Source organism: Lactuca sativa, chromosome 4 (assembly GCF_002870075.4).
Source record: "Lactuca sativa cultivar Salinas chromosome 4, Lsat_Salinas_v11, whole genome shotgun sequence".
Lineage (NCBI taxonomy): Eukaryota > Viridiplantae > Streptophyta > Magnoliopsida > Asterales > Asteraceae > Lactuca > Lactuca sativa.
In genome coordinates, this window is record NC_056626.2 from 208,151,048 (window position 1) to 208,178,785 (window position 27,738).

Genomic DNA, 27,738 nt, shown 5'->3' on the forward strand with positions numbered 1-27,738 from the left:
TATTTAATTAGTATTGATCAATAATTAATTTGGAATTAATATTGTCATCAAAAGGAGACTAATTAAATATATGAGGATTGATTGTGTAAATCATTCATTCTTATATATGTCAGCTTATGATCCATAGTTTTTCATCTTGGGCTAAACCCATGGAGTAACCCATGGAGGTTTTAGTCCATGGAGCATGAAGAATATGGAAAGACATGAGTTACATGGTTAAACCCTAATAGCCAAAATATATAAGGACCATATGGCTCAAGAAATTGGCACTAGTGTGTGTACACATGAGAGCTAGCCGATTTGAGCATAGGAACCTTATCTCTCAAGTTATTCCAAGTTGTTGGTGACGTTGTGTGAAACATTTGAGGTGTCAAACTTTAGGCACTAGGCTGTTAAGCTCCATGGAATCAACTTACATGAAAAGGTATGTCTTCTAACTTGTTTATATTGCCTAAGTATCAATGATTGTATGCAAGTTAGGGTAATACCTTGGAAATTTCAAGTTTGGATGTATAATAGAGAAAACATAGATCCAAGGTATTTAGGATTGCATGTACACCATAGGAGTGTTAGAATGCTCAAAACCCTTCACAAGGTAGAGCACCAGAGTCCCCACGACAAGAGGCAGTCGTTAGACATTCTCGTGTGGAAACGGGAAGATATCACTATGGATTTCATCACTAAGCTTCCCTGGACCGTACATGGGATTTATTCGATAAGGTTCATCGTGGATCAGTTGACCAAGAGTGCTCATTTTATCCCGATCCAGGAGACCATATTGGCCGAGAAGGTGGCTGAGATTTACGTGCGTGAGATAGTGGCACGACATAGAGTGCCTGTCTCGGTGGTGTCAGACCGAGATGTCTGTTTCACTTCCAGATTCTGGAAGCGGTTTCATGATGAGATGGGTACTCGTCTCGAGGACATGCTATGCGTATGTGTCTTGGATTTCGGTGGCAGTTGGGATACACATATTCAATTAGCGGAATTTTTGTATAACAACAACTACCACACTAGCATAGACCGACGTCCTTTCAAGATGCTCTACAAGAGGAAGTGTAGGATCCTAATATGTTGGGGAGAAGTCGGTCAGAGAGTTATGGGGAGTGCTGAGGTAGTATTCCAGACTACAAAGTCGATCCAGCAGGTCAGGAGCAGGCTTCAGACTACTCAGATTCAGAAGAAGAGCTACGATGACAGACACCGATCGGACCTGGAGTTCCAGGTCGGGGAGACGGTCCTCCTGAAGGTTTCACCTTGGAAAAGTGTCATCCGGTTCCCGAAGCGGGGAAATCTGGGCCCCAGGTATATCGGTCCTTTTAGGGTTATAGCCCGGGTGGGCAAGGTGGCTTACCGATTGGATCTTCCAACAGAGCTCAGCCAGATCCACAACATTTTCCATGTTTCTCAACTGCAAAAGTGCTTAGTGGATGATTCAACAGTTGTGAATTTAGAGGATATTCGGGTTGTTGACAGCCTGAACTACATCAAGAGATTAATGACTATTCTCAACAAGAAGACGAAGGAGCTGAGGAACAAGAGGGTTGAGCTGGTGAAGGTGTAGTGGCAGCACTGCAAGGGCTCGGAGTGGACCTGGGAGCCCTAGGAGGAGATAGGGGAGCACTATCCAGAGTTGTTTCTAGATGTAGCGGACTTCGAGGGCGAAGTCTGAATCAAGTGGGGGAGAATTGTAGCTACCGTCACTTGAGGTAATAATTATTAAATATTTCTTAATTAATTGTTGGGCTAAGTGTTAATAGAAGGACTAGTTGAGTGGACTTTTAGCGAGTGGGTCGAGGACTTGGGCCGCCCATAAGACGTACGTTGGGCCTAGCCTTGGTGTACGCGGGGCGTAAAGGAGCATTGGATGTGGGGGACGCATGCACGTACACGCAACATACCAAGGAGTACGTGCACCGTACATGAGCAGATTCCAAATCCTAATTTTTAGGGTTTAAGCAATATAAATACTACATTATGATAGAAACCCTAACCTCCTTACCAGCCCCTCATTTTCAGAAACACTACCTACCCTCCTCTTCTCATTCTTGTGTGTGTTTTGGCCATGAGAAGGTTGTTTGGAGATTTGAAGCTTGAAAGAAGGCAGTAGAACACAGTGAAGATGAACTTGAGTATCTTGAGCTCATAGATCTAGGATAACATCAGCTTTTGGGACTCATTGGAGCTATAAAGCTTTCAACTTTCTCTTTGAATACTTAGATCTAGTGTAGTGTTGCTTATGGGTCTTTTTAGTTCTAAGAATGGGCCTTTATAACTCAAGTTCGTTTCTAAGCCAAGAGGTGCCACTCTCAGTGATATTCATGTCCCATAAGCAGTAAAGTCTCAAGGTTTAAGGTCCTTTTATGACCATGCATGAGTTTGGAGTCATTCCATGGAAGTTGGTTGCTATATTCCAAGTTTGGTCTTACTTGGTGGGTTGTAAGCCATCAAGTAATCGGATTTACTGGTTAGGATAGGTTATTAGACTCATATATATAATTTGGACTTAGTGTCTTAAGGGATTAAGCAGTTTTGAAGAAAATGGCTTAACATAATAGTACGTTGGGCGTACACGCCAGTATGTGCAGCGTACAAGCCATGCAAGTTGTACGCGTTGTGTATAGAGGAGTACACTCAGCGTACTCTCAGATTTTGAGCTTTGCGATATTTGAGCCTCGATTTGGGCCAATCTTTGGGTTTAGCACATGTTGGGCTGAAATGGGCCATCAGAAGTCAGATAATGGACCAAGGACATGTTTGGGCTTAGGGGAAGGCCCATTTTAGGAGTTCCGCCCAATTTAGAAAATTGGGCCATTAGTGAGTTTGGAAAGACTAGAAGGAATTGGGCCTAGGTCATGGTCCAAATTAGATCAGGGGGTAAAATGGTCATTTTACCCTTAGAAGGATTCTCTTTTTTTGACTAAGTGTTTATTGTGATAATGATACCCGGGGAGTCGTTGGAGCAGCCGTCAGAGATTCCCTAACATGATTTTTTTAGTAGTCAACTTGAGAGGTAAGTCCTCTTCAAGTAGGAATGGGTCTAAGGCACCAAGGCTGGCCTGTTTATGTATGTTATAAATATCGGGGTTAGCCCAATGTAGTTATATGCTTCCGGACTTCGATCCGATCCCACGGCATGCCCCAGGAATGTTTGTATGCTTGATGTCTTCGTGATTTTGGCATGTGTTTTCTTATGTGTTCCAGACTTCGGTCCGATGCTGAAGCAAGCCCGAGGAATGTTTAGCTTATATAATATGTCTATGTGTACCATGCTTCGGTCCGATGTCGGGGAAAGCCCGAGGAATGCATATATTTTTATGTTATATGTCTATGTTATATGCTTGTTGATTAATATATGTATACCAGACTTAGGTCTGATGTCGGGCGGGGCCCGATGCCGGTCTCCGGTCCGATGCCGGGTGGGGCCAGATGTAGCAGACAAGGCCCAATGTATGTTATTATGTGATTCAATGTATGGTATGTGGTAGTTTGGGGAGACTCAATAAGTTTCATGCTTACAGTTTTCAGTTTTTGTTTCAAGTACTTCTGCTAGCAAGCGGAAAAGCTCGGGATGACTGCATGGCACACACCACAACTTTTAGCCAGGGATGTTTAGACTCTAATATTTCGCACATGATTTTGATACAATATTTTATTATGATGATTTGAGATATATTATTTATGTTTTTTTGGAATGAAAAATGGTATTTATGGTTTTTATAAATAATCAAAACGAAAATTTTGGACCGTATTTTTGGGATGTTTCAACAAACAACAACAAAACCCCAAGAACAAAATTACAAATATAAGTACTAAAAAAACTAGAGCAACCCTAAAACAACGTGAGTTTCCTATATGTCAAGCCAAGTCACGTGTGAACACCGCCTCAATGTTCGGTGGCTTGGCTGTGATGGGGATGCGAACACGGGTAAAGATGACGAATCAGAAGTGAATGTAGCAGCAACGGTCCACTTTTTGACTGTTTGTTGTGTACGTTGGACCCATTTTTTTTTTAATTTTTAGTTTTAAAATCACACAAACTACAACTATAAATACTACCTATTTTCTAAACATTTCGCACTAGAAAAACCCACAACTTCTTTATATTTTCTTATTTTTTCTTGATCAAATGGATCCAAATCAAAATACCCCACCCACTTCAAATATTCCAAACACTCCAAATGATCTATATGCAAATTTTTACATGTAATTGATATCATCCCTAATCCAACAACAACCTCTATTTTACCAATCTTTCATACTACCCAAACTACTACCAACAATAACGGCCACAACAATTCAATAAACCCCAATTCCAAAGCCTTTCAGCAACAACCTTCTCAACAATTTCAACATTAACAATTTCACGCACAACCTTCATAACCATCTCAAGTCCCATTATCTCAATTCCAACCTATAAACCTCGACAACGACAACGAGGAACGGGTCCAAGAAACACAACAACCAACTCGAAGAAGACAAAAAGGGAAAAGAACAAAAAAAAGAGAACTACACAATAGACCGAAGACGAGGAGGAAACTTTAGCGAAAGCTTGGATTTTCATATCGCAAGACATTGACAACGGAAATGCGCAATAGGGTCAAAGTTTTTGGAATCATGTTCTAGACCACTTTCATGCGCTATTAGGAAGGAAAACGGAGCAGACATATGATTCGTTCAATGCAAAATGAAGTGACCTACAAGCGATTTGCACAAAATTTAATGACATATTGGACAATCTTAAAAATATGCACAAAAGTGGTAGCAACGATTTTAATATTTTATCGACCGCATGTTACCAATACAAAATTACCAATAATGGTAAACCATTCGGCAACCAAAAATCATGAGAAGTTTGTCGTAAAGTTCCAAAATGGGTCATTTATCCGGGTGAGACGCAATCAAGATCTACTACTGGATCCAACAAAAGACCAAAAACTTCCTAGTCCGATATGGGTTTTGGCCTCGACTTCAATGATGACTTCGACAACATTGAGGGGGAGGGTCCATCGGAAGTCCAACTTCGTCGACCACCGAGAAGGGACAAATCGAGAAAGGTTGGGTCTTCAAGCGGAAAAACGATTAGCAAAGACGTATTTGTGGAAAAAATAGACAAAGCTCTAAGTTTTCTAGAAATTTTTTTTTGAATCAATAGAGGATGCTCGTTGCTGAAAAATAACACTTACCGATCTTCAAATCATAAACACAAAACTGCAGCGGGATTTCGACCCAGAAATATCTAGCGACGTTTCTAAAAATCCAACAGTTCATGAAAAATATGGAAATTAGGTTCTAGTGTTTTAATATTTTAGTTTTATTTGGTATGTTTTATGTTTTTTTAGTAATTTATGTTTTAATTTTTTGTGTTTTTTAAAGTGATTTAGGATTTATATTTGTGTGTTTTTAATTAACGCAATGTATTTTCAATTAATTTAAAATATTTATTTATGTTTTTTATTTAATTTAATGACAAAAGAAAATATAAAAAAAATAAAAAGATAAAAATTGTGGAGTTGTAACCATTTCCAAGGCTAATGGTTTGATAGTGAATTTATAGTGAAACTGAAATGACGTTGAGTTGGTGACACTTTTTTAGTGGTGTGGTTAAGAAAGACATCCAAATTAAACCGACTAGCAGATGCTTGAAGAGTTAAAAGGACTCCGTAACACCAACGAAATCTAAAAATACCCTTGGGGACAAAAGCCCACAGAAACAAAAAATAGAGCACCCAAGCAGGAGCAGCTGCAGAAAATTTTCTAAACAACACCACAAAACCGAAATTACCCTTGAAACAAAAGGGTCTTCAAGACTAGAATCCGAGCACCAGCATCCAAAATGCAATAAAATAGCAATACTTAAGCGAGCTCCAAGAACCAACAAACACGAGGGGGATAAAAGCAAATCTAAACCACCAACAATGGACAACAAGGATCCACCACCAACATGAGCAACCCACTACAAACCTGAGATAAAATCGGACTAAATTTAATTAATAAGGTAAGGAAACATAATGTCTTGCCGTAAATGATAAACCAACCCGTTATGTTTTTGGTAATCACTACTTTATTATGATTATATTTGCCCATTAAATATTATAGATCGAAATATCTAACTAATAGGAGGCCAAGTATACCACCTACCAAGATATCAAATATCAACGTTTTATAAATTACATACAATAAATATTTGTTATAATGTTTTCAATGTTTACCTTAGGTTCGAGCTTTTTTACAGGGCAAACTCAACCCCATAGGGATTTTCAGGAAAAACTTCCCTACACATGATACCAAAAAACGTAGTTTAAGGAAATCGAACTCCCAACCTTACACCTTACATAAGTATAAAGCTAAATGCATCAACCCAACTATAAGATTGGACATCACTTGCAAATATTTGTTACTTAAAACAGAAAACCTAAGATTAATAATGATTTTATATATGTATTTTATTGTTATATTTATATTTATATTGCTCCTAATACATTGCATGTAGGTTTTTTTATTGTCACATAGTCTTTGCATGTATATATTAATTGCATGTATATATTAATGAAGAAAATTAAAAAATGGTAGTGTGTGATTTTAATAGATTTTATTTAAAAAAAAAATTAAAAACCAATTACAGCCCAAAGTTATCAAAGGCTTATTAATGATCAACAACTACTTCCATGCCCAATCCACCGACATCTTCCTTGCAACTTTCATGAAGTGTGGAACCACCTGGCTGTTATTACAGAAGTACACAATCAACAAAGTAATGAAATAAAACAAACTAAATTCAGATATATTCAATATACAAGAATCAAATTTACAGAAAACATACTTGTGTGATGATTACACATAAATATAACCACAAAATTGTAGAGATTGAGGCCTGCTTTAGCAGTGTCCTAAGACAAAAATTTCCCTGCGATGGGTCTGTCTTGAGGATACAACAATCCAATTCAAGAACAGATCTTGAATCTGTCGAAATTCACCATGATCCCTTTGGAAAGATAGACGATTTTTTGAGAGAAAGTTTGTGTGTTTATTAGCCCTCAAATAAGTGAACTTTGATATTAAAATAAGGGAAGTAAGATATGACCTGCATCTGAATAGGTGTTGGAAAACTTGAACCTTTCATAGTGAGTACTACTTGGATCTACTTTGTGGGTAGTGAACTAGAGTCTTGAACTAACCACTTCTTATAGTAGAATCAAAAACAAGAAGTATCACACATATCATATCTAAGCATGGTTCATGTCTTACCATTGTGTTCTTTTCGGTCGTGAACAATCCTTTCTTCATGAGAATTTTAGAGAGCTTAGCCATGTCAGCTCCCAAAGATGCGACCTCACATCCATCTCACATAGGTAATGCTAATCTGGAACAATCCGTACTATTCCACTATAGAAGCTATCAGCATTATTAAGAATAAAAAATTAATCCCTATATCATCAACGGAAAAACACAAAATAGATATCATAGGAGTGAGCATACCTTGGTGTTGGTGGTTCTTTGAGTCTTCCCCAACTAGTTGTCCTATTGAACCTAGACCATGGGATCTTCAATGTTGCTAGGTTAGGTTTCTGCCAGGTGGTGACTCATTGTGTTGGCTTTAAGCCCATTCCCCTCGATGTGAAGAGAACTTGCTCTCTACTAAGGCCTTTTGTCAAGGGATCAGCTATATTTTCCTTTGACTTTATGTAACTAATGGAAATGATTCCATTCTTCAGCAAGTCTCTTATTGTAATATGTCTGCGCCTAATGTGTCTCGACTTGCCATTATATATATGACTTTGTGCTCTAGTTAGAGCAGTCATACTATCACAACGTATGGCAATGGCAGTAATAGGTTGAGGCCACAGAGGAATACCCTCTAGGAATCTTTTAAGCCATTCAACTTCTTCAGCAGCTTTGTCTAAAGCAATGAACTCTGCTTCCATTGTAGAACAAGTATTCACAGTTTGCTTAGATGATTTCCAAGAGATAGCAGCTCCACCAAGAGTGAACACATATCCACTTGTGGATTTTTCCTCTGAAGTATTGGAAATCCAATATGCATCACAATACCCTTCAAGAACAGGAGGATATTTCGTGTAATGCAGTCCATAATTCATTGTATGCTTTAAATATCTAAGCACTCTTACTAATGCATACCAATGATCTTTTCCAGGATTATGGGAGTAACGACTCAATCTACTTACACTATAAGCCAAGTCCAGTCTAGTACAATTCGTGATATACATTAAGCTACCAAGAACTTGAGTATATTCTAACTGAGCTACACTATCACCTTTATTCTTCTTAAGATGACTTGAAGGATCAAAAGGGGTGACTACCGGCTTGTCATCATAGTGTCCAAACTTCTTAAGTACACTTTCAATATAATGGGACTGAGTTAGAGTATAACCATCGGATCTTCTTTGAACTCTTACACCAAGGATCACATCTACTACTCCCAAGTTCTTCATGGAAAAGGAGGAGTGTAGCATTTTCTTGGTTTGATTGATCACATCCAAATTAGTACCCATTATAAGCATAACATCCACATACAAGCATATGATGACACAAGCATTCTTGTATTGTTTGACATAAACACATTTATCACATTCATTAATTCTAAATCCATTAGAGAGTAATGTGTTGTCAAGCTTCTCATGCCATTGCTTTGGAGCCTATTTTAGTCCATAAAGTGATCTAACTAACTTACAAACTTTGTTTTCTTGACCCTTAACCACAAACCCTTCAGGTTGGTTCATATATATATATATATATATATATATATATATATATATATATATATATATATATATATATATATATATATATATATCTTCATCTAGTTCACCATACAAGAAGGCAGTTTTCACATCCATTTGGTGTATTTCCAAATTGTGAATGGCTGCAATTGCTACTAATGTGTGAATTGATGTAATTCTTGTAACAGGTGAATAAGTGTCAAAGAAGTCTTGACCCTCTTTTTGACGATACCCTTTAGCCACTAAACGAGCTTTGTACTTCTCAATGGTACCATCAGGTGTAAACTTCTTCTTCAATATCCATTTGTGCCCAATTGGTTTTTGCCCAGCTGGCAAATCTACCAATTTCCAAGTGTTATTCTGCACAATGGAATCAATCTCACTTTTGATTGCCACTTTCCAAAAGGGAGCTTCAGACGAATCCATAGCATCCTTGTATGTTCATGGTTCCTTATTCACTACATAGGTCATGTAATCAGGTCCAAAATCTTTGGCTATTTTGCCCCGTTTGCTTCTTCTAGGTTCTAAGTTCTCTTCTTGAACCTTAGAAGAGCTCTCTTCATTTGATTATAAACTTTTGTCTGAAATGGTATCATTTAGTCCATCATCCAGAGGTCTTTTCCTAGAACAGGTAACCTCTTTGTCTTTATTCTTAAAAGGAAAAATATTTTCAAAGAATTCAACCTCTGCTGATTCCATGATGGTTTGGCTATGGATGTCATCAACATGTGATTTAAACACAAGAAACCTGTAGGCTGCACTATTCATGGCAGGGCCAAGATAGATGCAATCTATGGTTTCTGGTCCAAGTTTAGTCCTCTTAGGAAGAGGTAATTGTACCTTAGCAAGGCAACCCCACACTTTCATCCCTTTAGAAGAGGGTAACCTCCCTTTCCACAGATGATAGGGTGATTTATCACTCTTTTTATGAGGAATTCTATTAAGTATTGAATTTGCTGCAAGACATGCTTCTCCCCACATATTATATGGTGCTCCAGAAGTACTTAACATTGAATTAATCATGTTTTTCAATGTTCTATTTTTTCTTTCTGCCACTCCATTTTATTGGGGAGTATATGGAGCATTTGTTTGATGTATAATAACATTTAAAGAACAAAATTCAGCAAAGTCTTTGGATTCATATTCTCCTCCTCGATCAGACCTTAGAATTTTGATCTTTTTGTCAAGTTGATTTTCAACTTCAGCCTTGTAATTCTTAAAATAATTCAAGGCTTCATCTTTGGTATTTAACAAATAAATATAACAATACTTGCTACAATCATCAATAAAGGATATATAATAATTCTTTCCTCCTCTTGTAGGTGTTGCTCTAAAATGACATAAATCAGAGTGGATTAAGCCAAGTATTTCATTAGATTTTTCAACTGATTTATGATGATGTTGTGAAAATTTTGATTCTACACAAACCTCACATTTTAAATTTTTATCTAATGAACATTTTGGTAACATGCCAAGTTTTGCCATTCTTTGAATAGAATGAAAATTGACATGTCCAAAACGAGAATGCCACAAAATTGAAGGATCATGCATATACATAGAAGAGGGGCTAGTAGTGCCCATTATTGCATTAACATTAACATTGGTTACATCATTGTTTGGTGTTTCAACACCATAGTACAAAGGTAAGACACTGACTTTGAAGAGACCCTCACTAAGTATCCCTTTCCAACATACACCCCACCCTTGGTGAGAACAAACTTATCAGACTCAAATACAAGTTTGAAACCTTTGTTCCTAAGAATAGGACCAGAAATCAAATTCTTAGTAATTTCAGGAACATGCAAAACATCACTTAAAATAAGTTCTTTTTCAGAAGTCAGTTGTAGCTTCACTTTTCCCTTTCCTTCAACTTTTGCAGTAGAGCTATTCCCCATAAACATTGGTTCAGAATCTGAGACTTTCTGGTATGTAGAAAACATGGTTCGGGAGTTGCAAATGTGCCTTGTGGCTCCAGTATCAATCCACCAATCCACACAATTGCTAATCATGTTGGTTTGAATCACAGCAACAAATTGATTTAGTGATTCAACCATGTTGGCTTGACCATAATTTCCTCCACTAGAATTGTCACCATTGTTTCCATTGTTCCCTCCATTTTTCCCTCCATTATTTCCTCCATTGTTTCCTCCTTGATCCCTCCTGAATCTGCAATCTTTGGCCTTGTGTCCCATTTTGCCACAAACATAACATGGACTAGAATTCTTCTTGAAATTCTTCTTGTTAGGGCCATGATTTTTGCCATCTTTGGAAGAGTTTTTGGACCCTTGCTTCCCTTTCTTGTTGTTGTGCTTTTTCCTTGAAGTGCTTGTTTCTCCAACAAAGTTTGCACTTGGTTCCAAGGAATTTGCATCTGCCTTCTCATTCAATCTGTTATCTTCTTCCACACGAATTCTCAACACAAGTTGCTCAAAACTCATGTCATCAGTTAAGTGTTTAAGATATAGTTTGAAATTCTTCCAAGAAGGAGGAAGTTTTTCAATGGTTGAACCAACAAGAAAGTTAGAGTTTATACCCATACCTTCAACTTCAAGATCATGTGCAATGACTTGAATTTCCTCCACTTGTTTGAGGACAGATTTGGTATCCACCATCTTGAAATTCATGAATTTTCCAATCACGAATTTCTTGGAACATGCCACTTCTGTTTTGTATTTCTTTTCCAGTGATTCCCATATCTCTCTTGCAGTAGTCATGGTAGAGTAGATATCATAGAGAGAATCATCCAGGGCATTCATAATATAATTTCTGCAATTATATTCATTTATGTTCCAAGTTTCCACTGCCCTTTGATGTTCTGCCAATTGGGCTTCACTGGGTGGTGTTGTTCCTTCTGCAGTGGTTATACCAACAAGAGGAGAGGGGGAGTCATCAGTGAGAACATTGGAAACATGAAGAGTTGTTAGATAGAACAACATCTTCTGTTGCCATCTTTAGAAATCTGAGCCTTTGAATTTCTCAGGCTTTTCCACATGTGTTTTGATGATGGAATTTTGATCCATTCTTCACTCTTTGATTTCTGTCTTAGAATGTTATTACAGAAGTACACAATCAACAAAGTAATGAAATAACACAAACTAAATTCAGATATATTCAATATACAAGAATCAAATTTACAGAAAACATACTTGTTTGATGATTACACAGAAATATAACCACAAAATTGTAGAGATTGAGGCCTGCTTTAGCAGTGTCCTAAGACAGAAATTTCCCTAGGATGCGTCTGTCTTGAGGATACAACAATCCAATTCAAGAACAGATCTTGAATCTGTCGAAATTCACCATGACCCCTTTGGAAAGATAGACGATTTTTTGAGAGAAAGTTTGTGTGTTTATTAGCCCTCAAATTCTGTCTAGATCCTTTCATTTATAGGCTGCTAATGGTGGTTGTAAACCACCAACCGAAATTAACTGCCAAAAACTGTCTGCAGTTAATCCTTTATTTAACAAAATTTATTTTTCACTGAATTAATAAAAAGATTAATTAAGGACTAATTAATTTCAGATTATATATTAAAAAATATTATTTAGTCAAGAAGAGCCCATATGCCCCAAGGCCCAAGGCCCAATCTTTGACCATTAATATTTAATAATCCAAGCCTACTACTAGCCCAATTAGACTAGTCCAACAGCACAACCCAAACCCAATTTGCTTAACCCATTACATGGTCTATTTGAATAAATGAGTGGGACAAGCCTTATAAGGTGGGAAAAGATTTCCTCTTCCACCAATGTGGGATAAGTCCCATATTGTAATTTTATAGAGCAAAGTTCCAACACTGGCTGAAGGCTCTCATGTTCGCCACTGCCAACCCCCACCGTTACAGTTTTTCTGATCATCCCCTTCGTCGCAACGGGCCCCAGAGTGCTTTCCCTTTCCTTGACACATACATTTTTCTTGATTATCCGATAACTAAGTTTGAGCATCTCCCTTCTCCTCGAATGTTCGCCACACACTTTGCTCATAGCTTGTTACCGACCTCACTGTCATCACCCTCTTCGACATGCAAGTTTGTATACGTGTGTAGGGATCCAAAAGATGCACTCATTTCCAAGTGGCACTTCATGAGCAAACTTAGATCGAAAGAACTACCACCCCTTTCGTTCAATGAAGCTTACGAGCTTTTCTGCAATGGGGTCTCTGAGTACGGACCATTTTGGGACCATGTGTTGGGATACTGGAAAGCTAGCCAGGAATCACCTGAGAAGATCTTGTTCTTGAAGTATGAGGACATGAAGAAAGAACCGTCGGTGGAGCTGAAGAAGTTGGCGGCGTTCATGGGAATGCCTTTTTCGGCGGAGGAGGAGAAGGGAGGGGTGGTGGCAGAGATTATGAAGCTTTGTAGCTTTGAGAATTTGAGTAATATTGAGGTGAATAATGAAGGCGGCGGTGCTCAGAAGTTTACGGCGCAGGTGGCGGTGCAGAATCGGGATTTTTTCAGAAAAGGAAAGGTAGGAGATTGGAAAAATTATTTGACAGAGGAGATGAGAGAGTGGATTGATTCCACTACTAGAAAGTTGACTTTCAGCTATGGATTTAGAGAGGGATCTATTCTGTAGCAAAATTTTGGCTTATAGAGATGGAATTACAAGAGATCTGCGATGGTTTAAACAAGTATTTTATTTATTCAACATATAGCATATTAGAGAGGGTTTAGCGAGGGATAAGTTACGGATCTTACAAGTCTTTATCGACGCACCATTATTCTTCGGTAATCGGTGGAAAACGAAGGCATTTGGCGAGGGTTCAACGAGGGAAAAAAAATCGTCGACTTGTTGCCATATGGTATGTATTTAGCGAGAGAACGCCGAGGGAGCATACACACGCTATGTTTTTTTAATTGAAGATCTCTCGCTGAAATTGACAAATCCATGTCCAGTTTCACGAAGTTTGTGTAAGTCTCCTTCCTTCCCAAATCTGCTTTATCACTCCAATTGAACACGAAGTTTGTGTAAGTTTGACTCTCGAGTTGCAGCTTAACCTAATCTCACCATCTCCGTTCAAACAGATGACGACACCATGGACCATTGCAGCTTCCGATTCTCGCAGCCTATTCTTCCTTATCTTTTGATTCAGGTAAACCTCTTGATTTTATTTTCTTTAGTCATATATTAGGTTAGGTTTGGTTCAATGGCACAATATTTACGTTAGGGTTTAATTTCTCCGTTTGTTTCCTTTTTCAATCGTCATTCCTCTTATATCGATTGCGTTAGGGTTTAATTTCTTACTCTTTGCTACTGATCGGCTCAAATATGTAATTTTGAATAATTTTTCAATCTTATTAGAATAGATACTTAGAATAAGAACTTGATATAGGGCTTGATTGGTTGCTTTAGTCCTATATAAGCCTGGTAGCATAAGTTTTGTGCATCAAAGCCTCACCCTGAAGCTCTCCTATCATCTCTGTACATGCATCCATATGCTCTGTAGCAAGCCCAACAGCACCAGTTTCTTAGGCAATCATTGTTTGAATGGAGAAGATTCATCACCCATATCATAGTTATAGGATGAACTGCTTCATCAAAAAAGTAAGTTATAAACTTGGAGGAGGCAATCTTATGCCATAGTTCAAGAAGCTATTCTGATGTAATGGTCACTACTAGATCAATTAGCATCTCAAGCAACATGCTTCTAACAATAATGTGTTTCCCCCATTGATTCTCTTAAAATCTCATTTCTTCATGTTAGCTCTGGTGGATCAAAAGTCATGATCACAAACCTAAGAACATGTTCCTAGAATAGTGACTAACTTTTTCTAACACTGGAACTTCAACATTACCCCTGTGAAGTGTAACTAACAGATGCAGGAACTGTGGGTGTATGTGTATGTGCATGTGCATGGACAACCATACCCTTTTCAGGTTCCTTTGGTCAACAAACACCCTTTGACTTTCTTTCTGGGTGTGTGGGTATCAACATGCTTTGCATATTCTTGTAATTTTATTATATTTGTTTTTTTTGTTAAGTTAATACCCTTTTCCCTCTCCATTTCAACCTCTTTTTGAGCTTTCTTCTTATCTAGTTTAGCCTGTTTATAGTTTTCTTCATGAGCTTTTCTAAACAGCCTCACAAAGTTCAAAAGGGTCTGTGTAACTGCATTGTTGCCCCTGTATATATGGGCTAGGGCTGTTTCTTTTTGGATTACAAGACTCTCTCTTTTCATACCCGAATCTCCATCTTTTACAACAAGCCCATCCATTATATTAAATAAATAAATAAACAGTCAATACATAATAAACAATCAATAATAATACTAGTATCCCTATCCATCATCAAACAGATCCTCTGTCTTTTTACATATGACATATGACATATCCATCTCCTCCTATTTTTTTTCATATTTAAAGCATTAATTAATTAATTAATAAGATGAATATAACAAGAAGACTACTACTACTGAAACAATTATTTATATTCACAAACGCTTACTTGGATCCCCAACGCCAACATCATCCCCAAAAGATGACGAACCATATAAACTCCTCCTTTCAGCAGCTCGATCCCTATAACCACTATGAGCCTACTGCTGTTGTTCTTTACCAGACATTGCTGACTGTACATGTCCATGTCCATGTACAGGCGCCTCTGAAAACCATCTTCTACCACTCACTGTAGCTGCTGGTGGTGTGTAAGACCCCAAAGCAGATGCATCTGTCCTAAATGGCACTGCACATGAATTATTCACTTCCATACTTGTAGTTGTTGATGCAACATTATTTGACCCTGACCCTGACCCCACATATGTAGTATCTGATTTCACCACCCCTCTACCAGACCCCCTTATCACACCTCTCAAAGTCCCCCCTCCCACTCCCACTCCCACTCCCACAGGCTTTGGTGCATCTAAGTTTGCTGAATGGACCGATGTGTTAACAGAAGAAGGTGCAGCCTCGTTTTTTAACTTTCCAACACCACCACCAGTTACAGTTACAGATACAGTGTTGGATTTTTCTTCTGTTGACAGATTGGCATCTCGTGGTGCTTGACTCTCGTGGCTTCTCTGCTTCCACATGGAAAGCACGTTGCTCATTTTCTTCTTGCTAGCTAAAATACTACTTTTTGAAGCAAGTTTTATTTCTTTCATCTTCTCTTTCTCCTTTTTCTCTGTTGCTATTGCCGCCGCCTGAACAGCATCAGCCAACGAATTAGCGGTAGTTGTGGTGGCTGCCGATGTAGATATCACTACTTTTCTAGTGTTTGAAGGTTCCTTTTCTTTTTTGTTATCGTTTTGGTCATTATTACAAGGGACGTATTGTTGACTCTGGTGATCATATGAATACCAAATTCCATTGTTGCCATCGTAGTATAGACATGTATAATGTATGCATGTATGGAATACATCAGTAATCATATACATACATAATTCCATATTGTAATAATCTTTATCAATAGAAAAGAAGAAAAAGAACCTGTATTTCCATCATAATAGAATCCAGAAGCAGCATAATAGTAATAACCAGATGCTTCATCCCAAACAAAACCAGACTGTGGAGTTGAAGCATCTTTTGTATTTCCACCCTGCTCTTGTTGCCCATTAGATTGTTTCTCATCTGGATTATACTCTTTTGGCGCCCATCCAACAGCATCATGCTACAAACATTTTAATATTTCATAAACTATAGTAAATTCTGTGCCTTTCTCATCTTTTTCTTTTTGTAATATTTTGATTTTTTTTAAAGTAAGATTTTCATCAATGGTGACACAGATCCATCTTTCATTTACCCATATGTTTCTTTGTGTAGAATAATACACCAGACTTTATCTTTTTTCTATATTTGGATCTGTGTTTTATGTATGTTAGTTGTAACAAAGTGTCTAACATTCAGGCTTTATGTTTAGGGAATTTTTACATATGAGAGGCAGCTGAAGGACAAATCAGCAAAAAAATCTTTACCAACATTCAAATACAAAAATACTTACTTTGATTTAAGAAAAAGTCATTATTACATATTTTTTTAGCATGTGTTAATCATATAACATTAACAACATACAAAGTTGAATGGATGAACTAAAAGCTTTATGATTTTCTTTTTCTTGCTTATGCAGGGTATACAAGAAAAAGAGTAAGCATTATAGTTATTGGACTTAGTTTTATAATGATAACTCTTTCTACTTTTTTCTGAAAAACAATGAGATGAAGAAACTTTTTTTTGATTGTAAATGCCAGGTCATCATATTAATGAACTTTTGGCTCCCATTTCATAATAATGTAGGAGGAGCTTATGGTACTGAAACCGCAAACAAAAAAACAAAAGCAAAGATGATCCTAGCAATAATTAGCAGCATACTATGTAGTATTCCATATGAACATAATAGGAGGACCTCTGGAGCCATGTAATACGGGCTTCCAACTATTTCAGAGAACTTCTCACCTGTATATTTAACATCTTGTTTATTAGAAAGTTCATTAAAGATTTCTAACTATTCCAACTATACTCAATCTTCATGTTAAGTAATGTTTTCTAATATAGATCATTGAACTGAATTTGTCATAAGGTAAGGCAGCTAAGTAGAATAAGACAGTAGATTGTGTGTATCCAATAGATACAATGATTAGGAACCTTAATTGTCTAATAATTTCCTGACTAGAAGCTGTAATCCTTAATTTATGGTAATTCTTGAAGGAGAGATATAGTCACCTCGCTTGAAGAAGAGACAGGCCAAAATCAATAGCTTTCTCAGGTCCCTTAGATTTCTCAGGTCCCTTATCACATATCATAAATAATGGATTTTTCATCTTGTTCTTAACTCATTTCTTACTGAACTCATTCAACGATTTCATATATGATCATGTGGGTAATAGATTAAAGATATTAATAATCAAATGGAGGAGACAACTATCATATGATCCCTTCAACCTTTAAAATAAACAGAAAAAAGTAATTCACTTTCAAAATCATGTTTTCAATTTGTATCAAATCTATACATAAGCTTAGAAGTTATTTAACATTATTTTTCATTAACTGCATCAATAGTGAACCAATATGTCTAGGAGTGTGCAAGAGTGCTTTAGGAGGAGACTTGTAATGCACACTTAAATTCAAAAATATAACACCCTTAACACCCTAATATTAATCTTCACAAATGAGATATAGAAGAAGGAACGTATGTTACAACAAATGTTGAGATATCGAGCACCTAGGTGAGGGATAATATTAAGCAGGAGAGTGATGACAAAAATGTTGGAAAGAAACCCAGCCTTAAACGGTCATATCTTTTGATCCATTACAATTTACAAACTTTCAGTCCCCTTTAATTTATATGGAGGAGAAGCTCTCAACAGGCCAAACAGCCAAAGGCGGCCTGCCTAACTGTCGCCGGGTTTTGCTTTTTAGTCCTCCAATTTTCACCTTCCCAAAATTTTAGTTCATTTCCAAATTCTAGATATTCCGTTTTAGATGTAAAACCACATGACATTTTTCCCTATTTCAGAAATTCCCTTGATAAGATATCTATATATCTAATTTATGTAAACTGTTGTCGGTTTTAATTATTTAAAATTGGTCATAATCATACCTACCAAATTTAGTTACATGATGTATAAATTTTTTTTTTTTTTAAAGAACATAGGTAATAAAAACTTTTTAGGGATTTTCTAATATGTGTTGTAAAGACACGTATAAAAAACATTGATTATAACAAATATTATTATAATTAAACAAGTTTATAATCCGTAGTTTTAATTTTCCAAAATTACATTTTTAGCCCCTGTAGTTTTTAATTTGCAAAAGTTAAATTTCTGGTCCGAAGTTTTAAATTTCTGAAATTACAATTTTGGTCACTGTGAAAGAGGGAAATAAGCAAGACACTTTTGGTCCCTATAGTTCTAGTTTCCAAGGATGCTTTTAGTAATGTGGATATGATTGCATTATCTAATTTCTAAATAATAGTTATATATTTGTTTGTAGCTAGTCATTATGTCAAAACGTAGTGATAGAGATTGGATGTACAAAAGGTTAGATCATGGGTATCTTAGCACAACATATCATGCATCCGTCAAAGGATTTTTGGATGTTGCTTTTTCTAATGAAGCAACTGTTGATGGGGATTATATTAGATGTCCTTGTTTTAAATGCAAGAACATGTATTATAAAACAAGAGGTGATGTAGAGCTTCACTTGTTACAAAACGGTTTCACTCCTAATTACACAACTTGGTGGGCACATGGTGAAAGAAATACGATATCTCAGCATGAGGAAGAATCTTCTAATTCGATGCAGGATCTGATGGAAGATGATGATGATGATGATGTTAATGGGTGTACATAAATGTTGATGGATGTAATGGAGGAACTCCCAAATCCAAATGCCAAGGGGTTCTATGATATGTTGGAAGATGCTGATGAACCTTTGTGGGATGGATGTGAAAATTATTCAAAATTACAAGCTGCAACAGAGTTGTTGCATTGGAAGTCAGAATACAATATATCTGAGGCTGCTTATGATCACATACTTCCTATAATTAAGCGGATGCTACCCAAAGGTGAGAAACTAGTTGAGAACTTCTATGAGACGAAGAAGCTTTTGAAAATAATTAGACTCCCAGAAAAAAAGATCCATGGTTGCAAAAACCATTGCATGATATCCTATGGGGCAGATTCTGATTTGACTAAGTGTCGAGTGTGTGATCATGATCGGTACAAGAGTGGCAAACTGCCTTATTTAGTTATGAGGTACTTGCCGATTGCTCCTAGACTCCAAAGGTTGTATTTGACAAAAAAGACGGCAAAGCAAATGACATGGCACTATGAACATCAAACGGAACCGGTTTTGATGGTCCATCCAAGTGATGGTGAGGCTTGGAAGCATTTCGACTCAATGCATCAAGAATTTTCAAGTGAACCACGGAATGTTCCCCTTAGGCTATGCACCGATGGGTTCAGTCCAAATAACTCAAATACAACCCCGTATTCATGTTGGCCTGTTTTCCTTTCAATTTATAACTTGCCTCCTTGGGTGTGCTTAAAAGAACCATATGTTCAATTAAGCATAGTTATTCCTGGAAAAAAGAGCCCAGGTCAAAATATAGATGTGTTTCTCAGGCCGCTAATTGACGAGTTAAAGATGCTATATACAAACGGTGTTGTCACTTATGATGCTTCGACTAAATGCAATTTCACAATGAAAGCTATACTTCTTTGGACAGTTAGTGACTTTCCTGCTTATGCAATGTTATCGGGATGGAGCACACATGGCAAGTTAGCATGTCCGTATTGTATGGGTGAGTCGGGGTCGTTTCGGTTACACCATGGTAGTAAACCATGTTGGTTTGACTGCCATCGAAATTTTTTACCTAAACAACAAACATATCGGGGTGACAAAACAGGATTTCTGGCTAATAAGGTTGAGCGATCTAGCCCCCCACCAATATTAACCGGTGATCAGATTTGGGAGCAAGTACGACACTTTCCAACTGTTTATGAAGGCAAACCTTTTAGAGCGAAGAATGCAAAATTGCCTGGTTTCGGGATTACTCATAATTAGGTTAAGAGGAGCATCTTTTGGGAGCTACCATATTGGCGGAAGTTGTTAATACGACACACCCTTGATCCCATGCACATTGAGACAAATGTGTTTGAAAATCTTTTCAACACCATGATGGACACTCCGAAAAGCAAAGACAACATGAATGCAAGAAAAGATATAGAAATGTATTGCAATCGAGTGCAATGGCATACATGGAAGAAGGGAAATAAGGATATGAAAAATAGAGCATCGTTTGCTTTGAGCAAAGAACAAGCAGCTAAAATATGGAAATGGTTGATTAAACTGAAATTCCCGGACGGATATGCCTCAAACTTGGGGGGGGGGGGTGTGTTAATGTAGATGATAATAGCTTTTACAGATTCAAGAGTCACGAGTGCCATGTATTTCTTCAAAAATTGTTGCCTATTTCTCTAAGAGGTATAGTGCCAAACTCAACATGGGATGCAATTACAGATTTGTGTACATTCTTTCGTTTAATATGTTCAAGGGTGTTACGCGTAGATGACTTACAACGCTTGCAAACTACTATTGTTGAAACCATTTGCAAGTTGGAAAAAATATTTCCACCTGGATTCTTTGATTCAATGGAGCATCTTGTTATCCACTTAGCTCGAGAAGCTATGCTTGGTGGTCTGGTTCAATATAGGTGGATGTATCTTTATGAAAGGTATATTTTTTACCATAAAAAATATTCTACCATAAAACCTATGGAATTTCTAATAAGTCTTTTCCAACATCTTTTTAGGAAATTGGGATCAATGAAAAGAAAGATAAAAAACCATGCGAAGGTTGAGGGGTCCATTGTTGAGGCTTACATGATTGGAGAAATATCGACTTTTTGCTCACAATACTTTTTGCCTACAATTGAAACCCGGTTGAATCGTGAGTCGCGTAATTTTGCCCCAAACATTCCTATTTATACCATGGTCGACTCTCGATTAAGCATTTTCAAAGTTCCATCTTGAAGATTATTCGAAAAAAGTGGTCAACGGAGGCCTTTGACAGATGATGAGATGCGTATTGCTCATAATTACATCTTGATCAATTGTGTTGAGGTTCTACCTTTTTTAAGGTATGTCAAGTTATCTATTTTTCCCTGATTTCGTGAAACTCTAAAATTTTTGTTATTTTTTAAGGTTGTTTGAAAATTATGTGATCCAAATCCAACCTGATATGGATGATGGAGCATTTGAAAGGTTTAGGGATCAACATTTTGCTAAGTGGTTTAAAGATCATGTGAGTATGATACGAGAAAATTTTGTATTACCAAAGTGTCTTCCCCTGTGAATTAGTTACCAAATGAATTTATCAATGTAGGTTTTTCAACAATCAAATGATATCAATCAACATTTGAAATGCCTTGCACGAGGACCATTACGACATGTTAGGTCCTATAAAGGATACTTTGTCAATGGTTACAAGTTTCATACTGAAAAATATGGTGATGGACGGGTCACACACAATAGTGGTGTATGTGTAAGAGGTACTTGTTACAATGAGACTGAGTGTGACTATTATGGGTTGTTGGATGAGGTCTTGGAAGTAGAATATCAAGGCATAGGGCGTTGTGTCGTAGTATTGTTCAAGTGTACATGGTTTAACCCTACTAAAGGGGTACGTGTGGATCAAAAGCATAATTTTGTTGATATTAAATACAAATCAAGGCTAAGAAATGAAGATCCGTTTATCCTAGCGTCACAAGCAGAACAAGCGTATTATGCACCATATCTTGCAATGAAGGATTCGAAAGATTGGTGGGCTGTCGTCAAGACGAAACCAAGGGGTGTATATGATCTACGACAATGTGTTACTGAAGAAGATGATGATGAGGATGAAGAGGACCAATTCTTTCAAGAAAGTGAAGCGACTTTACCTTCTACAAGTAGCGGTGCAAATGAGGTGGCAGGACCCCTTTCTCATGTAATTGAAGGAGAAATAGAAGAAGTTAATGACAATGACATTGAGAGAGAAGAGGATGAAGAAGTTGATGATAACTTGGATGATTCATCCGAAGATGATATTGAAGATGAAAACATATGTGATGATAATTCTGATGATGAGTAATTACTAAAAATGTAGAATGAAACAATGTATTTGGAACTATATATTTTGCCTAATGGACCTTATAAATAACTTTTTAGCTAAAATGATCGTTTTCTTTTTCTATATACATTGCACTTTCATTTATTTGTGTATTATAACATGTTACCTTCTCTTACTTCTATAATTTTCTATTATAATACATACTTGTGCTAACCAATAGTTTATTAATTCTTGATTCTAAGGGTTATTTTTTGACTAATGGCGCGACTAGGAGCCCGTGGTGGTGGTCGTAGTGGTAGTCACATTAGTGGTCGTGATGCTGGAGATAGAAATGCATCCCAATCATACAATGATGCAGAAATTCAACCTTCTTCTTCAGTTAGAGGATCAAACATCTTAGAACAAGTTCCAAGTAACCCATCAAAAAGGAAGTTCATTGAAATCGATTCTGAAAAGGAGTACTAAAGTTAATTTTACAATTGTTTATGAAAATGAATTTACTTGTTAATGATAATACTAATGCTAATTTTTTAATTTTTAATTTTTTGCAAGATTTACGGATCAAATTTCAGTGATCAGAGCCATCACATGTATACTGAGGACGATGTTTGACGGCCCATGGACCTCATGGAAGAAGGTTGACAAAGAACATCGTGATGCAATGTGGGAACACTTCAAGGTTTGTACTTATTATTTTTATGATTTATCAAAGTAAAAATTGGTATAAAATGAAAAAGATAATTGTTTGCGTGATCTACATGTAGGGTTTGTATGTTTGGCCCGAAGAGACTGATGTTCTTGCTCGCAAGGTATGGGTAGACTGTATAAAGAAACAATTTCCTGACGTAATGCGAAGAGCACGTGAAGCATCTTTCAAACTTGCCAAAGCTGCAAATGTGAATGCCTCACTAGAAGTGTTGGAATAGTGTCTAAGGCTGCAACTATATTAGGCAAGTAAGTGACCCGATTGTGCATGGTCCTTTTGGGTTGCCTTCACCATAGCAACTTGATAGGATGATTTATTAAGAGAGAGTAAATATTATTAGTATATTATGAGAATAATATAAAGAATAATATATTGTTATTTGATTAATATAAGTCATAGAATTAATTGGAATTAATTTGGTGACTTAAAGAAATTAATTAAATAAGAGGGTATAAACTGTCAATTATTTGATAGTTAAACTTTAGACTGTAAATCCATATAGATTTGGATTGGACGGATTCTAGAAGCTAAAGGATAGCTTGAATCGTCCATTGCTTATCTAAGGAATGGATTTGGATAGCCTTAAGAGAAGATTATCCAATTAGGGTTTAGGTTGTAACCCTTAAGGAGTCTACAAGTATAAATAGACCCTATGGCAAAGGGAAATCGGACTTCATCTAAAGTAAGAGAACCCTGGCCGATTTCCTCCCCTCTCCTCTCTCCCAAATCATCCTCCTTGCTATTTGGTGTTTGTAAGCCATTAGAGGAGTGACAATTGTGACTCTAGAAGCTCCAAGACAACAAGATCAACAAGGAATTCAAAGGTATGATTCTAGATCTATTTCAATATTGTTATTACACCTAAATAGTCATTAGAAGTCTTAGATTCAAAGCATGTTTAATTACAAAGCCTAGATCCAAGCATTAGGGTTTTGCATGCGCACATAGGAAAGTTCTTATGGCTAAAACCCATCAGTGGTATCAGAGCCTAGCTTGGTTTTCATTAAATTGTTGCTTAATTGTCTGAAACTAAACTGCAAAATTCGATCTTTTGTGTTTCTGAGTCATGGACTCGGCGAGTTCCATAGTGGACTCGGCGAGTTGGCCTGACTCGGCGAGTCCCTTGGTGCACTCGGCGAGTCCAAGCGTCAGGAATGGCCAGATTCGGGATTTTCTTCATGATTATCTTAATGAAACTTACCTTAATCATATTAGATCAACCCTAATCCGATTTTTTGATATATATGAGTATTATCTTGATCTAATTAAAGATATTTATCAACTAATAAAATATTTAATTTCCTTATATGATAATTAATTAATTATTTTGATTATTTTGGTAATTATCTTGAAAGAAATCTTGAATAAATCAAATATAGATAATTAGGAAATTAATTGTTAATTGAAATTATTTGTTATTTGATCCTCCATGTTTTAAATGTTTAAAACTTGTCCTCAAGTTTTGAAATTTTATTTTGTGATTAAAAGTTTTAATTTAGACAATTTAAATTTCAAATCCTAGATTTTAAAATGTTTAAAATACAACCCTATACTAATATAATATTACAAGATTAATATATATATATATATATATATATATATATATATATATATATATATATATATGTATAACTAAAATGCTAGTCTTACCGTTAGTAGGCCTCATTAATGAAGCCGATCTATAAGGTTGGTATAAGGTTGCGGCCTATAAAATGGCGCTTAATAGGTGTACACTCACACCCACCGCTTGCTTGATCGGTGGAGATCGTTAGCCGAACGGGTAGGATAGGGCAACCTCATCCTCTCATTAAAAGTATAATAGGAAATACAAAGTAACTACACATATTTTAAAATTTCCCAATCATTGTTACTTTAGGAAAAGTGAATTGATGCAATCCCATGAAATTACACTTCGCACCCTTGCTAAGAAGTTAGTGGAGCGTGTGTGGTTTACCGACACACTAATTGGTTCTAAGCAAAGGTGGCAAAGGGTGATTCATTGTTTATCATAGTTCGATGGAGCGTGTGTGGTTTACCAGCACATCGAATAGGTGATCGTTACAATGAAGGCACCATGTGAATTTGCATGGTAATTCACACCCGCTTTGTGATCCTCGGTATCCTAGTCACAAACTAGAGGGGCATATCGAGATTTAAACATGCCATTGAATAGTTTCAATGAATCTCATCCGAACCTAGGAATTCTCAATACATTTAGAACTAATAGTTTGGTTTTATGGTGGAGAATTAGTGAATCGTCATTCACTTACCTTCAATTTATTTGCATATTAGATTACGACATCCCTTTTCTCATATGTAAATGTTATTGTTGGATCCTAGCCCTAATTTTTCTTATTGGGTGATAATTAGGGATTCATATTCTAATTTATCTTTGTCCTTTCTATTTGTAGATGTCGAACGCAAACAATGCTGCTGCTAGTTTTTTCACGTTGATGAGCCTTTGCCAAAAGGTCACCTTCGATGGAACGAACTTTAGCGAATGGATAAGATACATTCGCACCATTGCTCGCTATGAGGATAAGGAGTATGTCCTCGATGAGAAGCTCGAGAAGATCAACCCTGAAATCGCTACTTCGGCTGAAATTACCGCTTTGGAAACTCATGAGCGATATGCAACGAAGGTACATTGCATCATGATAGCCACCATGAACTCCGAATTCCAAAAGTCCCACGAGGACATGTACCCGTACGAGATGCATCAAGACTTATTGGAGATATACCACCAAAACACGAGACAAGAGCGTTATGAGATTTTCACTAACATGATTTCCGCTAAGATGGGTCATGGAGAATCTCTTACCGTGCACCTGCAAAAGATGGAAAGGTATGTCGACCACCTTCGCAAGTTAAATGTTGACTTTGGGGAAGACTTGGCGATCGACATGGTGCTTCACTCTTTGCCTCCGATGTACAATCAATTTAGGATGACCTACCACATGAACAAAGAGGAGGTCACCCTAAGCAAACTCCAAGGTCTCTTGAGGCTCGCTGAGAGCAACTTCAAAGACAAGTCTATTGCACCAACTCCCAATCCACCCGCTGCTCCTATCTTGGCTATTGGTCAAGGAAAAGGAAAGAAGAGGAAGGCTTCGTCTAAGAACTATCGCAAGGTTAAAGCCCGAGATGGTGCCTCTTCTAGTGGGACCAAAGTTGATACCGCTAAGCCCTGCCCTAACCCGAAGGAGGCAGAGTGCCACCACTGCCACAAGATAGGACATTAGAAGAGAAGCTGCTCGGAATACCTGCAAGCCATCAAGGAAGGAAAGATCAAGCCATCTTTCGCAGGTATATATACAATCAAATCTAACGATTCTAATCATGCTATTTCTTGGGTTCTTGATACCGGTTGTGGTTATCACATTTGTTCTAATGTGCAGTGACTAAAAAGAAGTAGGGATGTGGAGCAAGGAAGAATCAATCTAATCATGGGGAACAGAAGATCGTCGCCTGTGACCAAGATTGGAGTGTATTCTTTAGTACTTAGGAATAATTTATGTTTAGATTTGAACAATTGTCGCTATTCGCCAGAAATGGCTAGAAACATCATTTCATTTCATGGTTTATATAGACAAGGTTTTAGATTTTCTTTTAATAATGAGAATGGTTCTATTTTGGCTTATCTCAATGGTGTCTTTTACTTTGAAGCTAAACCATGTAATGGAATTTATGAAACTGTTATGATTGTTGATAACTTAGGAAATGATGTTTTGAATATAGATTCTTCCACTAGTATGGATAAAGCATCCTTGTGGCATTGTCGTCTTGGACATGTCAACAAGAAACGCATAGCCCAACTCCAAATAAATGGAGTGTTGGAGTCATTCGACCTTAGGGAAGATGACACATGCGAGTCTTGTTTACTTGGAAAGATGACTAAATCACCCTTCACGAGTATGTGTGAAAGGGGTGAGGGTCTATTGGACTTAATACATACCGATATATGTGGACCGTTTAGATCAACCACGAAGGATAGGAACCACTTCTACGTGACTTTTACCGATGATTATAGTAGATATGGGTATATCTATTTAATCAAGCAAAAGTCAGAAACTTTTGAAAAGTTCAAAGAGTTCAAGAATGAAGTGGAGAATCAATTGGGTAGGAAAATCAAGATGCTTCGATCCGATCGAGGAGGAGAGTACCTAAGTCTTGAATTCCACGATTATCTCAAGGATTGTGGAATAGTTTCACAATTGACGCCTCCTAGGACACCGCAGTTGAATGGTGTGGCAGAAAGGCGTAATCGAACCTTATTGGATATGGTTCGCTCTATGATGAGTCGTGCTTCACTACCTATCTCTTTTTGGGGGTATGCCTTAGAGATTGCCGCCCATATCCTTAACCGAGTCCTTACTAAGAAGGTTGCCAAAACACCTCACGAGATGTGAATAGGGAAAGCTCCCTCGTTGGCACATATCAAGGTTTGGGGTTGCGAGGTTTTCGTAAGACGAGATACTCACGACAAGCTCGAACCCCGAAGTGAGTGATGTATTTTCATCGGCTACCCGCAGACATCCTTTGGATATCTCTTCTATAGACCGAAGGACAATGTTGTCTTTGTTGCGAGGAGAGGAGTTTTCCAAGAGCGAGGACTCATAGGCCAAGGAGACAGTAGGAGGCAAATCGAGCTTGAAGAGATTCAAGAGTCGGTAGATGAAGGAACCTCTACCGTTGGCACTCAACCCGAGGAGGAAACTCCAGTTGAACCGATTGACGAATCCT

General features: G+C 37.2%; 3 protein-coding genes across 3 annotated transcripts; all 3 read left to right on the top strand.

Annotated features, from left to right (window-relative positions):
• Positions 1-3,855: 3,855 nt before the first annotated feature.
• On the top strand, positions 3,856-13,319 carry LOC111889196 (cytosolic sulfotransferase 5). The gene is made up of 4 exons (XM_052771066.1): positions 3,856-3,990; positions 6,626-6,726; positions 9,866-9,869; positions 12,549-13,319. The coding sequence occupies exons 1-4, from the start codon at positions 3,856-3,858 to the stop codon at positions 13,317-13,319; spliced, it is 1,011 nt and encodes a 336-aa protein (XP_052627026.1).
• Positions 13,320-19,028: 5,709 nt separating this feature from the next.
• Positions 19,029-20,585, top strand: LOC122197509 (uncharacterized). The gene is made up of 3 exons (XM_052771067.1): positions 19,029-19,980; positions 20,086-20,156; positions 20,244-20,585. The coding sequence occupies exons 1-3, from the start codon at positions 19,029-19,031 to the stop codon at positions 20,583-20,585; spliced, it is 1,365 nt and encodes a 454-aa protein (XP_052627027.1).
• A 121-nt stretch (positions 20,586-20,706) lies between these two features.
• Positions 20,707-21,314, top strand: LOC111889195 (uncharacterized). The gene is made up of 2 exons (XM_023885334.3): positions 20,707-20,913; positions 20,992-21,314. Exons 1-2 carry the CDS (start codon positions 20,831-20,833, stop codon positions 21,209-21,211), a joined length of 303 nt encoding a protein of 100 aa, XP_023741102.3. The 5' UTR covers positions 20,707-20,830; the 3' UTR covers positions 21,212-21,314.
• Positions 21,315-27,738: the final 6,424 nt, after the last annotated feature.